Genomic DNA, 17,211 nt, shown 5'->3' with positions numbered 1-17,211 from the left:
AGGTATGACAAATCACGGCATATTTTACATATTTTACAGCAGGGAAGTATTTTTACAGCAGGGAAGTAAAGGCTGATCTGTAAGCCTAAGATTATATCTCAAAGCAACAGTGTGGTGCTGGCAACTAGTGACTGATTTCTCTTGTGGGGCTAGCAGGGTAATGATCAACTTCTAGCTTAAGACTAGCAAAAGATAAATAATTTGGTATGTAGGAAGTGATTTAAATCATAACTACTTTCTCAGTTCTTTCTTTTTGGATTTGCACACATTACAGAGATACATACTATTTTTATGCTTCCCCATCATGAATGTTTTCAGAGTGTTCTTAGCAAGATGGACGTGACATATAATGTTAATACATATAATGTGTATATAATATTAATAACTATAAGTAATAAAACTAACAAAAGATTACCTTATGTTGTAGGGAAGTTTATAAGTACAGAGGATCTCTTCCGAAAAAGCCAATCCCCTCTCTAACACCCCAACCCTCTATTTGATAAATAAAGCAGAAATACCGTATAAAACAGTAGGTTGAGAATCACATCCTAAGTATCCAGAGAGAAACCTAAGAGACTTGCAGAGGTTTTGATAAAGAATGTAGCTGTCTGGGTTATGGGAGGAAACCTGTTCTGTATGCAAGAACAGAGTGGTTAAAAAAGGTGTAGGGCTCCACATATCTGTTTCATTAATTCTGAAAGCTGAGCAAAGACTACTTGAATGGTTGGTTGACTGATAATCCCATGGATAATTTCTTAAATTTTCATTTTTCAGTATTGGAGGACATAAAAGGGGAGCAGTGAAGAGGGGAACAGTGTAAAAGTTATGAAAAATAATTTTTAAAATATATGAAATCACATATTATTATGTTTTGTTGGGCTGAGGTTTTTTTTTTGTTTATTTGATTTAATTGTTGTTTTAACTGTATGGTTGTAGTATATGGCATGATTTTTTATGCTTTTGTTTATATTTCGGATAAATACACTCAAATACCTACCTAATGTGAGATTTAACTTTTGAATGGTCTTGAATTCATGGACATCTTAATTTATATTTAAATTGCCTCCTGTATAAGTTTTTAAACCCATTAATGTGTGTATTTTTTTTAATAGGCTGTTAAAAATGAAGTGAATGTGCCATGTTTGAAAAATTTTGTGGAGATGCTTTATCAGACTACCTTTGAATTGAGCTCAAGAAAGAAGCATTCACTGGTATTTTAAAGAAATATTTCAACTTCTCCATTTTGCCCATCTTAGGCTCTTAAGCTAGTATATTATATGAGGAAAAGCTAACAACTATGTTAATTTAAATCTTAACATCTCAGTTCAAGTATAATTAAATTCCCATAGTTTATGTGCATTTGTTCTAGTTTTGCTTTATTTCCTCATGTAGATATATGCTCTTGTTATCCCACACATGAGATTTGTCTTGAAGTCAGTGCTTGTTCTTGATTATTTTAGTGGGGTTTAGCACAGAGTTATTTAATCTAATGTCTCTTACAAAGAACTTGCATTCAGGGAGTCTGTATATTGAAATTATGCTTAATTAAAAGAGGAAAGTGTCAGACAAGACTTTCCCAGCAAAACAGCAACCTCTTAATAGCCCTGTCTGTTTCTCTTCTCGCTTCATACACTTTGTGTTTCTTTTTCCAGCATTTTTTTATTATCTCTTAATAATGCAGTATTTGCTAATTCTTGTTGACTGTGGCAGCCATATTTCAAGTTGATTCACTTCACTTTGCTGGAAATGTAGAGCTAAATTTTTCATTTCAATTGACATATTCAGTAAATGCAAGTGAATTTAAAATGTTTTATTCTCACTTTCATGTTAGGGACAAACATATAAACATATATAGCATATATCATTATATGTGATTAAACTTATGTAAGAATAACATTAAGTGGTTGATGTTAGTGTTCGAAATGTTATTTTATTTATGAAGTCAGAAACGTTGTTTGCATCAAGATTACAGTTTACCTATTCATCCTCATTCTTTAATTTTGCTGCATAACACGATGATCTGCAGTCAAATTTGGTATTAATCACCATTATGTATTAAATTATTAAATCTTATGTTACTAAAGCAAAGCCAAGTCATGGTTTGCATATTCACAGAACTTAAATTTTGCTTCCTTCCTCACTAAAAGTAGAAGTAACATTTCGGACAACTTGAAGTCTGCCTCAGTTTTTACTGAGTTGACGATATTTTTCCTGAATATTCTTAAAGGCAGTCCACTTGCCCAGCATGTAGGACTTCATGTGTTGAATCTTGTGGTTGCAGGAAAAGAGGTTATTGTACAAAGAGTGAGACCTGCTCTCAGTCTGTGTTTAAGGTCAGACTTTGCTAGGGGATGAGCTTCACCTTGGTCCCACTGCCGCAATCTTGCACCCCGAGCTCTTACAGCACGAAGGTTGTACCCAGGGCACTGTGCCTGGCACATGTGTCGCAGTGCAGGGGTAAGGCTGCCGTGCAATGCTAGAGCTGTGAGAGAGAGAGGCAAGGACCAACTGTGTGTCTCAGTCTCAATGTACAAGACTTAGGAGGTCTTCAAAGAGCCATTTGATCAATTCTTTTTCCCCCCTACTCATAGGCTTTGTATCCATTGATCACCTGCCTGTTGTGTGTCAGTCAGAAACAGTTTTTTTTAAATAACTGGCACGTTTTCCTGCAGAACTGTTTGTCACATCTAAAGGTAAGAATCCTTTTCAATTCAGGAACTGTTGCAAATCACTAGTGTTTATTCCAGTATGTTCTCAGAATTCACATGCCAAATAAACAATGAATATTTGGCTGTTTAAAAGGACACTGAAATATTTTTCTAAAAAAAATATAAATAAATGTTTCAAGTCTCTGTTTGTATTAAACTCAGTACATTTTTGTAATGCTGTGTCATGTTGGAAATAGATGTGGTCCCTTTGGGGACTATCGATTCTATTGAGTAAAATCTGCAGAAGTGTCTGCTAATAAGGACTGTTCATGTCAGAGAAAGTACAGACTGTAATTCTTCATGTGAAAATTACATGTGAAAAAATAAGTGACTTGTCTGCTCTTCTAAGTAGAATGTATAGGAAGTGCAAAATTTTTCTCACTCACTAGTTGAATGAATAGAAAATTAATTGCAAGACCATAAAAGACTATCTACAACCAGTGATACGTATTTTAAGAAAAAATTACAGTGTCCCTTTAACTGATGACTTCCATTGATAGCATTGTAAACAGCAATTGGTTGATAAAGACATCACGATACTTAGAAACTGGTGATTTTTTAAGGTGACTTTCTCATAGCATTAATTGTTGTACATGCTCTTTCCTTAATTATGATTAACAGAATCATGATTTTGCCTAATGCATTAATTTTGAAAATGTTAGTAAATTCTTCGATCCTGCTTCACAATCCTCATTCTGGTTAGGTATGAGAGACAATTCAGAAGCTTATTAGTAAAATACGTAGAAGTCAAAAGGAAACCGGTTTAGCTGCTTGGATTGTTTTTGAGGGTCATTTTGTTCTCACAACATCTTTCACACCTTTCTGTTGCTTGTTGGGTTTTGTATATTTTTCATCTAACATTGCAGTTCTTTTGCAATATTTGCCTTGATTTTTGTTTTGTGGTTTACTTTGCTTATGGAGGCTGCTTGTGCTTTTGTTTTTAAAACTTTTTAAAAAAACTCTTACAATCTAGGAGTTACCTTTTTCTGGCATAGTGTCCACTGTTGATAATGGATATGTTAAAACTATAAATGCCAGTGAGTTTGACTGGTAGTTGCTGAGCATGCATTTTATATTTTACTTAATTTTGTTAACCACTAACAGCTTAACACATTTACTGTAAGGCTCTATTCAGCAGAAATTTCATATATGAATTTCTGCAACTCAGAATTTGGAGTGTTGTGATGCTCTGCCATCAATGAGTTATTTAGGATATTTTATGGCTTGGTTTAATTTGGCACACCAAATACTATTGATTTTTTGGGTGCCTACTTTGTTCAGAAACTTTTTTGAGTTGAATCTTGAAAAATACACCCCACTGTCCTCATGTGTCTCACAAATGAATGTGTTCCTTTGTTTCTAAAGCTAATTAAATGCATGCACTCTGAAATTAGTAATCTCATTAATTTATAAATCTGAATTTCACAGCAGTTTAGTCTTTTAGATTTCCCCTTTCACATTTTATTTCCTGATTTCCTAATGACTAAAGTTATTTTATTTGCAATTACTTAAAAATGTAAAATGAATTAAGGAATTCCAAATCCATTGTCACTACTGTTTCTGTTATTTAATAACGTAATTTGGAGAGTTACTGGAAGATACTTAGAGCACTGAAAAGGTTCACCTACCCCTACTGTATTTCTTGCAGTTAACAAATTAGCAGTTGAAATAATGACAACACTTAGACTGTCACAGGGATATTCTTTAAAGAGTACAGGCACGTTAGCAAGTCACCAAGAGGTAACATAGTTCATGGATTCATGACGCTCACTTTATTCCGTGGTGACTGTCCAGTGCAAGCTCTTAGCTAGCCATGAACACCATGTCACACTTGAATGACACAAGTGAGCAGTTCCCATTTGTCATGGTGTGAAAGCCCACATCCTCGCTGTTGCTCCATAGTACCTGATACACAGTATGTTCACACCCTACCTTATCTTTTGGTGCTATGCTATACTTGATAATGAACCCAAGAGTACTTTGAATCCTAATCCTAGTGATACTTATGGCCCTTGTAAACTCCTCATGCTGGGTTTCAGTGCGCTTTACATCTAGTTATCCTCAAAATCAAGCTTGGTGTATGGGGAAAACATCCTAACCTTGCTGAAAGGAGGAAACCTAGTGGTCTGGACTGATGAAAATAGCAGATAAGCAAGTTGTAAGAGCCTGTTTAAACCAGGAGCGTATCAAAGAGTATTTTTTGGTATATGTCTAGCTGGCTTTGTTGTACAGTTGGGATGCTGTTTCAGCCTTGATCCTAGTAGGCATTTTTTTACAAACAGCGGTGTAGGCCAAATTCTGGATTTGTTCAGCAGACAGTGTATTTTACAGTGCTGGATCAGTATTGTAAAACATTTTCCTTACTTTTTTTGACTAGTATCTAAACAGACTAATTCTAACAAGTTTGTAAGAAAGTTGATAAATTCTTGGGTGAAGCTGAGTTGTTGTAGTATCTTTACCACCTCTTCTTAGCAGAGGAAGGAACATTTAAGAAAGCTGCTGAAATGCGAGAGACAGTGTCTATCATTCTGTGCCACTGTTGTGTGGAAAAAGAATATTTTGTTCATCGCAGTTTAACCTTGAAAGCTGAAGGGAAGTTTTCTGCCACTATAGCAAAACCTTGATTTCTACTGAATAGAGTCCTTGCTAGACAGCTATCTGTTAGTTTTGTGCTTTTTTTCATCTAACATGCATGTGCCTTCCATTCTCATGTTTGTTATGTTTTGCTGTCTTACATTGCTTTATTTAGATGCCATCTAACAACAGTATCAGAAAACAAATAGAAACACTGCAGGTGAGTTAATATGTTGTAACTGAGTGAAATGTTGCTTTGTCTCATGTAAATACTTTTTTTTTAATGTTTTTTGTTTTATTTTGTGCTTTCCTTTCTTTGTAAAATTGCTGTTAGTACTGTTAAAAAGCAACAGGACTAAGAATAGCTAATGTTTCAAAGATCTGTTTTTCTTACCAGGAAGTAAAGGAGAAAGATCAGAAAATTATCTAATACAAATTTTTCCTTGGGGGTAAAAATGTGGCATTATTAGATTGATTATCAATATCACAGCTGGTTTTCCTGAACAGCAGTGCATGTTTCCACTGAAGTAAACTACCTATTCAGATGTATGGGTTTTTCTGTTCATTCATTTCAAAAAGTGTCTTGCATGCGAGCAAACTGAAAACATTCTCACAATAAAAAATGTGAAACTGATTTACTATAACAACTTGCAGTGCACTAACTTGAAAGACTTTTACACTGTTGGTTTTGCAGGTTTTAAAAAGTAGAAATTGTTTTAGTTCAGAACAGAAGAAAAGTTTAACATCAAAGTTTAACATCAGTATTAAAAAGTACTTTCTTCAGTAAGTGATTACATTTGACTAACATGGAAAAATGCTGTTTTGTTTCTTGCCATCATTGAGATTTGTTTCATTGAGTCATTTTAGTGTGTTGTGTAAAACCACTGTAAATGTTACTTTTTTGGTTTTGTAAGAGATATTGTTCTTGACAGCTTATTTCGTAGTGTGCTGATATCATAATTTATGTTAAAAGTTTTACGATTTTAAACAAAGCTGTGTTAAAAACAACAGATAGAGTAGTTTAAAATCTGAGAGACATCAGCTAAAAAAGACTAAAAAAAATTCAACCAAATTGTTGAATTACACACCCTACTCTAATTGCTGTAATGTCAAAGAGGAAAGGAAATACTAACATATTAACACCAAGTGTACAGGAAGTGTGCCATAAATCAGATCAAAAAGCTATTTTCTTATAGCATATTTGTTTAGTTCCTCATTGTAGGAAGAGATAACAAAAATTTTCATTGTTTCAGATATTAAAAGTACTGCTGGATTTATTTTGTAACTCTTTTTAAAAAGTGAATGCCTCCTTATACACTACTTTTTCTTTATAACAAAGAAGCAAACTTTGTCATAATTAGTCAGAAGTAGCTATATTGGATGATACACCTGCTAACAGAATGCTGTTAACACATTGTAAAATATTTGCTACCATTCTACCGTATTTTTTATTCAATGATTGAAAGCCAATAATAAATTTTTGGTTTACTACTGGATCTGTAAATTGAGCTCCCCTGTAGAATATCAGAAATAAGAAAATGAAAGCATTACTGAGTTCTAGGCACCTCGTTTCAGATAGACTTTGATAACACATGTGCCAATGAATTACTCAGCCTACTTTGACCATCAGTAATTGTTGACCTGTAAATTAAATACAGTGAATAATAATATCATGGGGGTTTTGCTGTTATTTAAATGAAAGCTATCACAGTCTCCCCTTCTCATACAGTTCACTTTGCTTCTTCCTCACGGTAGCACTGCTGGTAAATTAACTGGACAGTGGGACAGTTGTCTGTGTGAATACTGACCAGGGACAAGTGTAATTTTTACTGGTTAGATTTTGTCCAGATCACCTTCCTAAATTTACCTACTGCCTAGTTAGAGGTGTGCTGGTCCAGAGGCGATGGCAGAGCACATGGATGAGTGGGAAGGGAGGGTAGAAGAGCATTATCACTGATGTAAACTGGGTTAAGTAATTCCCTCTAATGTTGTGGTAGTCAGTCATGTATGTTACTTGTATGTACTACTTTAAAGTACTGCTTTTGCCTCTGTGATTCTGTGATAGGCCTTCAACCCCTCTTAAAGTAAACTGCTGGCAAAACCAGTAGTCCTGACCTACATCTGTTAAAACCATTCAAAAATACTCTACTTTGTGTAGTCTGTTGCACAGACATGGACGTGAAATTATTTTGGTCAGCTTACTGATGCAAGTTGGGCTTTCTTACTGCTAGAGTTAACGCAGAGGGAGCATTGAGGTTGTGGAGGAGGGAACCAAGGATGAGACCATCTCTTTTTGAACAGTATGGTCTTAGGTCCACTTATACCCTTTGTGAAAGGACAAAGTTTTTTGTTGGATTTGTTTGGGTTCGTTAGTTTGAATTGAGACAATATCTAAAAAGTTGACAACTGGGAATCATCTATTATGTTCAGAAGTTTATACTTATGGCCAAATCCAGGAGTCTTGCTGGACATTTCTAGATAATACATATACCAAGAATCCCTAGTTGGAAAGGAGTTTTCTGGAGTTGGTAAAAAGAATATTAGTTAGTTATTGTTTTACACAGTTTAAGAGCTCAGAGGAGCAAAGCTAAACTCCTAGTAGCAGCTTTCAGACAAAAATTGTTTTTTATCCAGTGCATACTTTAAACGGAATTATGCTGCAGGATTTTACATTAATTCAAGAAAAGATAGCGTAATTGTTAAAATAAAATTTCATTGGAAGTAGGTAAACACTAATACAGCCTGCAGGAAATGGCTAAGTTGTGTGAAGCCATACCCAGAGAAACATCCTTGTGTGCCTGCCCTGTTTGCATTCTTTTCTTCTGTACCTGCTACTGTCTGCTGTCACAAACTGAGTGATGGAATTAGACTTTGTTCCTGATCCAAAGCAGCTACTCCAGGATTTTAGGCAAACTATAAATTAGTTTGCTATTAAGTAGCTATTCGTTACCAATGGCTTTCTGAGAAGAGTTCTTGGAAGCAATACTCTCTTGGTGTTCATCTCAAGAGGAATATCTGCTTTGTAGTTACTCCTCTGCCCTCAGAATGAGAGACATGTAAAATGAGCTGGAATTGCTAGTTAAAAATTTAGGTAATACTGAAAATGTGCAAAACAGGGTTGTTTTTATGAAAAAATATTAAAAACTTGTAGTGAATATTAAACACATCAGCTTTCATTGTTTAAAAAAAAAGAAAATATTTTCAAAAGTGAAAACTAGAAATTTTCTCAGTGTCTCACAGGCAACAGTAACTGTATTTTTTCATTTATTTTACAGAATAAAGATCCCAAAATGTCCCGAGTTGCACTGGAATCTTTATATAGGTTATTGTGGGTTTATGTTATTAGAATAAAATGTGAAAGCAACACTGTAACTCAAAGGTAAGTTTATTATGCAAAGGATTTTAAACTACTCATTGTTGCAGATTTTTTCTTACCTAGTGGGAGAGGAGATCTTGAAGCCAGCTAAGGGATGGCTTAGTTGAGTAAACAGGGTTTTGTCTTAATAGGGAAAACAAAAAGACCTTGATTATTTTGGTGAAGAGAAGGAATAGAGTCTAGAATTATCTTGGCAGGGATAGAAGATGGCAGAGAGATAAGCAGGAAATTTATTGAAGTTAAAAGGCACTAATGGTACCAGAACAAACAGGGTATGAAGTGACCATCGCTAAGTGTGGACTGGAAATGAAAAGTTTTTCTTTATGAATGTACATAATGAGAATTTGGAATAGCTATTCAGATTTTACCCCTTCTCCTGACTGTCAATAACTAGTTTAAAACAGGATCTTGTTCATTTTATAAATGAATCCATGATACTGCTGCCTGTGACAACTGGGGCTGTACTTCCTGTAGGTGGTACTACCTGTCATATACTTCTGTATTATTTTGTAGTAGTCCCTCCAACACACTTCCAGATTTGAACTATAACATCTCTGCTGTTATAAGGAGTTACTTTTAAAAGGCCTTTTTACTTCTTTTTGTTTCTAAATTCTCACAGCCGTCTCATGAGCATTGTATCAGCACTTTTTCCAAAAGGATCGCGTAGCGTGGTCCCACGAGACACACCTCTGAATATATTTGTGAAGATTATTCAGTTCATTGCTCAGGTAAGAATGTATTTAGTTAGAGCTATAAGAATAGAATGAACATTATTTGGAAGAAATGGAAATTTAAGGTTAGTTTTAGAATTTTCCTGAATGTGTATAACAAATGAAATAACTCATTGCGTTTCTAATAGTGGCAAAATTTTTCTATTTAAACTTCAATAACTGTTGTGTATTAACATTATGATGGTTAGTATTTACATTTGCATTGCACTGTTTTGTATATATGTATATAAAGTACACTAATAAAATTAGTGTATATCCATTATGATATTTTTATAAGGGACAAAGCATTAGAGCAGTAGTATCCAGTTATATATGGAGACTGCCCTCTGTAGATAGAAAAAGTGTACAATTAATACAGTAGTGTGTAGTTATTATTGCATTATAATTTGTATTATTTTAGGCGCTTCTGTTATCCTAATATTGAATTGCAGGATATAATCTCACAAGATAAACTCTCATTCATCTATAACATTATAGATTAGAGGCATGTTTTCCTGTCTTAGAAATTGGTTGTTTGTGCTTCAGCTCCTAAAATGATTTGCATTTGGTCATATAGGGATGAGGTAGGACACAGAACCCTTCACTGTTAAATTTTTTTATATTTATTGTATTTGTATTTTAATGGTTTTTTTTGTTTCCATGAGCTTTTCTTTATCCCTAATTTTTAGTTTTCTAAAACAGTTCAACTTATTTATGGAAATGCGTTTGACCTGAGCAGAATTGTCTGGGAATTTTTTCAGGAGACATGGTTCAACTGTGTCGGAGGAGGAGCTGTGTTGAATTGTATTATATTTAAAAAAAAAAAAAAATTAAGTCGTAAGAATAAATATGAAAAAAATGAATATTTTTTTAAACTTGTTTATTTTTATTTTTAAAATTTTTAAGACAGAATACCCAGCATCTGTGCAAAACCAAGAAATTGTGTGTATTAACAGAAAAGAGATGATCATATGAATCTATTTTACTTTATAGGAACGTTTGGATTTTGCAATGAAAGAAATAATATTTGATCTTCTTAGTGTTGGAAAATCACCTAAAACCTTCACTATTAATCCAGAGGTAAAAAAAGCTCATTACTTGCATGCCATGAGAACAACATAGGGAGATTTTGGGGAAAAGTGGTTAACTATTTTTGAGCCAGGATAAAAGCAGATTAATAAATATCTGAAGGTGTGTTCTATTAAAACTAAAGAAGCAGTTGTAGTCATGCACAATTGCTGTTTCATTTCCAGTAGATAAACTAGCAGCAGTTCTGCAATTTGGACTTATTTCAACAAAAATTTCAGAAAGTATGAGGTTTTTTTACAGTATAACTCTAAAACTTTTCTATAGGAAAGTCATACCCAGCCCTTATGTTTCAAGACCCAGTCTAACAGATGAGATATTTAAGCAATGTATGTCATCAGTGTGTTACCGTAGAGATTCATCAACTCCTTTAGTGCTCAGCACTATGAAGTGTTCAGTATCTTAACCTGGGCCCAGTCAGTTTATTTGAATCAGAGTTGTGAGTAGGCATGAAAAACTTAAATTTTATTCTTGTTGCTTTCACTACCCTAATATGTAATATTTAAATAATACCTGTCCTGCTGGAACTGTACTGCTGCCTATTCATAAGAGAGGAAAAATGCAAATTGTATTTTGTCTCTATTATACTTCAATATTATAATTTTTTCTGTTTTCTCGTACCTTTTTTGCTCTTGAAGAGGATGAATATTGGCCTCAGAGTCTTCCTTGTTATAGCAGATAGCTTGCAGCAGAAAGATGGTGAACCACCAATGCCAACAACAGGAGTTGTTCTTCCTTCAGGAAATACTCTGCGTGTCAAGAAAATTTTTCTTAATAAAACGCTGACAGATGAGGAAGCAAAAGTTATAGGTATGTTGTATTCTTTTGTAAGTTGGCATTCCAGTATGCGTGTTTATATTCTCAGTTATTCTCAAGCAGTACATTTGTGTAACTTTAATTATGTATTTATTTTAATTGTTAACAAGAATCTAATGAGAGCCTGTTTTAACAGAATTGCTTTGATTCTTTTGAGAGGACTACCATACAATATTGACCTTCTGGTGTCTGAGATGAAATCCATGGCTTTTCTTAAAGTGTTTTGCATTGCCAAATCAGCACAAAGAAAAGCATGAGTGCAATTAGTGTGGTAAAATAGCATGGCAAGTTTTGTTCCCTTGATGTCACTCTAAAATGTCTCAAGTGTCTCACAGCTGAGTGAAGTAAGACAATTTTAATCCCTGTGCTCTACTGATATTCTGTGAATGAGGTAATAATCTCTAAAGGTTAGTTTCAACATGTAAAATTTAAACTAGAACTAAAAAGCTTGGAATTGAGAAAACAGAGAAACAACTAATGGTTGCTTCAGTGTTTATGTTCTTTCTGAAATACACTATTTTCATATACCACCTCATATTTGTATATTTGTATATATATATATTATATATACATGCATTTCTTTTGACAGTTAAAGTACATGTTTCCTGTCATCTGTTGTACAATAAGAAATTTGTCCAAAACTGAATAAGTGGCAGATATTTTAATTAAAATGTAAAATTAAATAAGAACAAATGAAAGAGGTGATGGAACTCTTTGACTTTTCAGGAATGTCCATATACTATCCTCAAGTCAGAAAAGCACTGGATAGCATTCTTAGGCATTTGGACAAAGAAGTTGGAAGGCCCATGTGCATGACTAGTGTGCAGATGTCCAATAAAGAACCAGAAGACATGATTACGTATGTACTGCATTACAGTATTTTCACTGTCACAGTAGCATCATATTATTTTTATGCTGCAATGTTGCAGATGCCATCATTAATGCATTCCAATAGTGGGTTTTTTACTTGACTAATAAGTGAATGTTAATTTCATTAATTAAAGCTAAAAATGTTTGTTACCTCCTTAGTTTTGACACAAAATTGAAAATAAATATATATGGTGTACTGAAGTAAATTTTCCTGTTGTTTTTTTGGTTATGCACTCTTTTTATAGGGGTGAGAGGAAACCTAAGATAGATTTGTTCAGAACTTGCATTGCTGCTATCCCAAGACTGATTCCAGATGGCATGAGTAGGACTGACCTCATTGAATTGCTTGCAAGGTAAGAGAAATGAAGTTGAGCTCTTACTGGATGTTCTTTTTTAAATACTGCTTGTGCACGTTTGTCAGTGCACTCAATATGCAGTATAAGTCCACTGCATACAGATTCCATCCTTCCTACTCCTGACTACCTTCTGCAGTTGGTCGAGTTTTACTGCCCAGAGTAGGAGGAGGTAAATGCGTCCTGCAGATCTTGCACTTCTTTTTAGAGATAATTTTTGAGAAGCGGGAATTTATTTCTGTTGCTTTGGGGGTTTTTTGAGCGTGTTTTATCTTTTTTTTACAACTATCATACTTTTTCCCCTTTTTTTTCTCTTCCTATTGCTAATACTATAAATCTTTATAAAGTCATTCTTGTTTGACATTACCAAAATGTGAGACAGGCACTTAAGGGAAACTATCCTTTTTCTCTACAAATCCTGCATTGTTTTCCCATTTTTTTTGATCCAACACGACCCGTACTCTTGTGTTTCTTATCTCAGTTTAAATTGAATGTGCCTTATTGGTCCTGATAAGTAGTTGAGATATTTTTTTTATTCTTAATGCAAGAATGGTCTTGGCACAGAAATACAGGATAGCTTTTAGCTTTGAAATTAGAAATTCATTTTAATATAATGTGTTGAGTTACATATATACTAAGTTAGTAATAACGTGAGAGAATAAGGTTCTTCTAACTTCTAATTTTTCTTCAGTGTTAAAAGGCATATAAAAGACATGAAGCATTAAGTAATAATACAGTACTGGGATACATTTCTTCTACCTTAGCGGGCTGAGACATATTTTTAAGTATATATGCAAAGGGATTTTTTTGTGAGTTTTTTTCTCATATCTAAAGTAAAGCTTTAACTGCAAAAATTATCTGTTCTTTTCAGTTTTAATTTTAAGAAAAGAACCTTTTCATCACAGAGTGCCTGTGTACTGAGCTCTAAGGTGGTTGCTCAGATGCATGCAAAGATGTACCTATGTGAAAGACTTGACAGTCTCTCCTGAAAATTGTTTGTATTAAGTTTTGTGAAACCTTGCAATATTTTGCTATAGTAGAAGCACCTTCTGTTAGTAGCCAGTTTCAGGTCTATTCAGTGCTGAAAATACATCTCTGTGGAAGTGTTCTACATTGTACAGCAAAGAAGGAAGAGTTAACACTGAACTTAAAATGATAAAGGCTGATTAAGAGTGTGTGTATCTAGAGTGATGATACCAGTATTTTTTCTAAACAGGCTGACAATTCATATGGATGAAGAACTTCGTGCCTTGGCTTTCAATACTCTCCAAGCATTAATGCTTGATTTTCCAGATTGGCGGGAAGATGTTCTTTCAGGATTTGTATATTTTATTGTGCGTGAAGTGACTGACATCCACCCAACGCTTCTTGACAATGCAGTAAAAATGTTAGTGCAGCTCATAAATCAGTGGAAACAAGCAGCCCAAATGCACAATAAAACACAAGATTCTCAGGTATATCTATATAAGGTGCTTTGATGTTAGAACACAGTTTGAATCTACATACAATTTTATTAGTGGACTTCATTGTTTTTGTTAAGTAATAAAAATTCAACTAACTTTCTTACAGTGCTTGAAGACTTTTAGATCTATTTTTTTAAATCAGCATTTCTACCAAAACAAAATTAGTTTCAAAAACGCTAATTCATGGCAACATTTTTGCTTACATCAGAAGTCATCATGTGTGACTGGAAATAAGTAGGAGTTATTAAACCCAGCATTTTTTACTAGCCAGTAGAACGGGGTCAAGTAGTTTGATTTTATACAGTCTTTTACATAAGAGTATTCATATTTTTTTTTTAATTTTGCTCTCACTGCATCATTCTCTTGAGAAAGTGAAATAAATTTGTTCTTGTGATGTATGTTTGAACTAAATTCAGAGAGATAATAAAAAACCAAAGTGGCTAATACTATGTTATTCTCATAATGCAAATTTGACCAGTAGCCAAACAAGATCTAAATATTTTATTATTATTTTGCCATCTCCAGTAGTGGAACTATATCTTAATTGTGTTTACTTTTTTCTTCATTTGCTTAACTTCTGTGATTTTTTTCTTAGCGTGGTGTATCCAATGGGGCTGCCCATACCCTTCCTCTGGAGAGAACCCTTTATTCCAGTGTATTTCATGTGGTGGAAGGCTTTGCTTTGGTCATCCTCTGCAGCACCAGGCCTGCCACCAGGCGATTAGCTGTCAGTGTTCTGAGAGAAATAAGGGCCTTGTTCACACTTCTAGAAATTTCAAAGGTAAGAGTCGATGACCTGTTCTTACAACTGCTTAATGAAACTGGTTTTATTTTGACTTTCTTTGAGCTTTTTATACCTTGTATATTGTAGAGTGATGATGAATTGGCTATAGATGTAATGGACAGACTAAGTGCTACTATCCTGGAAAGTTTCATACATCTCACTGGGGCTGACCAGGTAGGACAATTTTTATGTTAAGTTGGTTGTAAGATGACGTAGTGCTGCAAAACTGTCCCAAATATATTTTAAATGATAGTGTCACTATGTTCATGCTAAGTTTGTCAACAATTTAGCACCACAAACAAAGAGAAAAAGGCAAAAATCTTGACAAATGTTGTGAGGCTGACACCACCATTGTACACTTTCTGACCAGTAGTGTGTCATTATCACCACTGTATAAACATGACAACTCTATCTGGTTTTTCTTATCTTGCTTACAGATTGCAATTTCTTTGAAGCAAAGGGCACTGCCTTTTTCTGCAGCAGTATAGTTTCATAATGGTTGGTGTGTCCTTTATCCATGATGAAAGCCATAATAACTGTCAGTGAATAACAACTGAATTCCATACTTATGTACTTGTCATAAACTCTTAAGTATCAAGGAAACTCTTTGGATTTTAGGTTTAGGAAACAAGTTGGAATTCAGTAATAAGACTTTGAGTACAAATATTTTGTAAGAATGAAATCATTATGAGCAAAAAGGCCTTTTTCTAGAATTTGCTATTTCCCAATATCCAGTTCCTTCCCAAACAGCATGTGTATATAACTGTTCACATTAAGAACTTCTGTAAAAAACCTGCATAAATTATGTGTTTTATCTGTTCCAGATGTGGTTTTGACAGTGATACTTTATTAGATATTTAACAATTAAGAGATTGTTACTTAATACACAAGGATATTAAGTATTGCCTTATTCTCTTTTCTATGCACACAGACTACTTTACTGTACTGTCCCAGTTCAATAGATTTACAAACTCTGGCTGACTGGAATTCCTCCCCAATCAGCCACCAGTTTGATGTGGTCAGTCCCTCACATATATGGATATTTGCACATGTGACTCAAGGCCAAGATCCGTGGATTATAAGCCTCTCGAGTTTCATGAAGCAGGAAAATCTTCCAAAACACTGCCCAACAGCTGTAAGCTATGCTTGGACGTTTGCTTATACCAGACTCCAACTACTGTCTCCACAAGTGGATATCAAGTAAGTTGATTTCTAAAGTAAGTGCAGTATGTTATATTGGGTATTCTTTCAAGATTTATCATCACTGTAAAGTCTTTATTGTTTGAGCGAGGTGACATGTAGACTCTTGATATTTTCTGTGGATTTAATTCAGCTTTATATAACAAAAAATTACAGCAGATTTATCCGGATAAAAAGTTATCTGCTGCGAGGATTAATTCATGCCTTTGGCCATATTGTAGTTCAACAAATTTGAATATAAAAGCGTACATTATTGATGTACAGGTCTGTTCTGAAAAACTTATTCAGAGTTTACTATGTTAACAATATTGGAAGCAATGGCATATGCATAACTGAAAAATAGATTCAGTAGAAAACCAAAGTGAAATGTGGTAAGCTTCATTTACTCTGCTGAGCTTTTTTTTTTTTTTTTTTAATAGCAGCCCTATCAATGCAAAGAAAGTGAATACTACTACAAGCAGTGACTCCTATATTGGGCTCTGGAGAAACTACCTGATTCTTTGCTGCAGTGCAGCGTCTTCTTCAAACTCCTCCACTTCCACAGGCTCTGTGAGATGTTCCCCTCCTGAGACGCTGGCGTCTACTCCTGACAGTGGTTATAGCATTGATTCAAGAGTAGGTTCTTCTAATGCTTATTGTAAATAAGTTTACATGTATTTGGAAATAGAAACACCAGAGCCTATAATAACTGTCATGATTAGAAACTGGGATAATTTATCTCAAAATATTTTTAGTATACTTTAGTTTTTCATTTACTTAGGGGATAGTGTTTTAGTTCACTTTTCCCAATCTGTGCTGTAGAATCTTTTCTGCTTACGTTTTTAAGGCAAATCTTACCATGTAATAAAAACAGTTACCTAATCTCAAAGTCTTAGCTAGCTGTAATAAGAAATGTTTTGTTCACTGTTAAGGGGGTGTTTTTGCTGTCAGTAGACTTCTGCAGTTCTGAGCAAAAAGCCTCTCACTTTAGTAATTGAAACAGCGACCTATTCAGGCATGATGTATCTTGTTATATTTTCCCAGCCACAGACAGTTTTCTGTCTGCCTGGCTTCATAGTACCTGCAGATTATTTTTTTCCTCCTTCTCTTCTGCTTTTTGCTCGTCTCCTTTTTGGCTTCCTGTAAAAGGTACAGTAGACATGAAGATAATTCTTGGACTATGCAGCAGATTTTTGGCAGAAGCAACCTGTTCCACTTCCATCTTATTATCAGGATACTTTCCGTAAATCTGAAAAACTGTAGACTGAAGGCCGTGATCTCTTTGAGAGCTG

General features: G+C 34.4%; 1 protein-coding gene across 14 annotated transcripts in view; it reads left to right on the top strand.

The window, feature by feature from the left end:
• Positions 1-17,211, top strand: part of FRYL (FRY like transcription coactivator) — a 165,378-nt gene that overhangs the window by 87,655 nt on the left and 60,512 nt on the right. For 8 of the 14 annotated variants that reach the window (XR_003526494.1, XM_027636270.1, XM_027636273.1 and 5 more), the window contains 14 exons: positions 1,113-1,211; positions 2,592-2,693; positions 5,458-5,502; positions 8,558-8,661; positions 9,278-9,386; positions 10,362-10,448; positions 11,093-11,264; positions 11,997-12,129; positions 12,386-12,493; positions 13,710-13,947; positions 14,552-14,737; positions 14,828-14,914; positions 15,672-15,940; positions 16,360-16,555. Coding sequence is in view for 13 of the 14 variants with exons in the window: in XM_027636270.1 (XP_027492071.1) it covers positions 1,113-1,211; positions 2,592-2,693; positions 5,458-5,502; positions 8,558-8,661; positions 9,278-9,386; positions 10,362-10,448; positions 11,093-11,264; positions 11,997-12,129; positions 12,386-12,493; positions 13,710-13,947; positions 14,552-14,737; positions 14,828-14,914; positions 15,672-15,940; positions 16,360-16,555 (1,935 nt within the window). In the remaining variant the exon portion in view is untranslated. The remainder of the gene's footprint in view (positions 1-1,112; positions 1,212-2,591; positions 2,694-5,457; positions 5,503-8,557; positions 8,662-9,277; positions 9,387-10,361; positions 10,449-11,092; positions 11,265-11,996; positions 12,130-12,385; positions 12,494-13,709; positions 13,948-14,551; positions 14,738-14,827; positions 14,915-15,671; positions 15,941-16,359; positions 16,556-17,211) is intronic. The other 6 variants (XM_027636271.1, XM_027636272.1, XM_027636268.1 and 3 more) reach the window with 2 other exon arrangements.

Source organism: Corapipo altera, unplaced genomic scaffold (assembly GCF_003945725.1).
Source record: "Corapipo altera isolate COAL_440 unplaced genomic scaffold, ASM394572v1 22b, whole genome shotgun sequence".
Taxonomy (NCBI): domain Eukaryota; kingdom Metazoa; phylum Chordata; class Aves; order Passeriformes; family Pipridae; genus Corapipo; species Corapipo altera.
The sequence above is the reverse complement of the archived record's forward strand: the minus strand, read 5'-3'. Positions and strand labels throughout refer to the sequence as shown.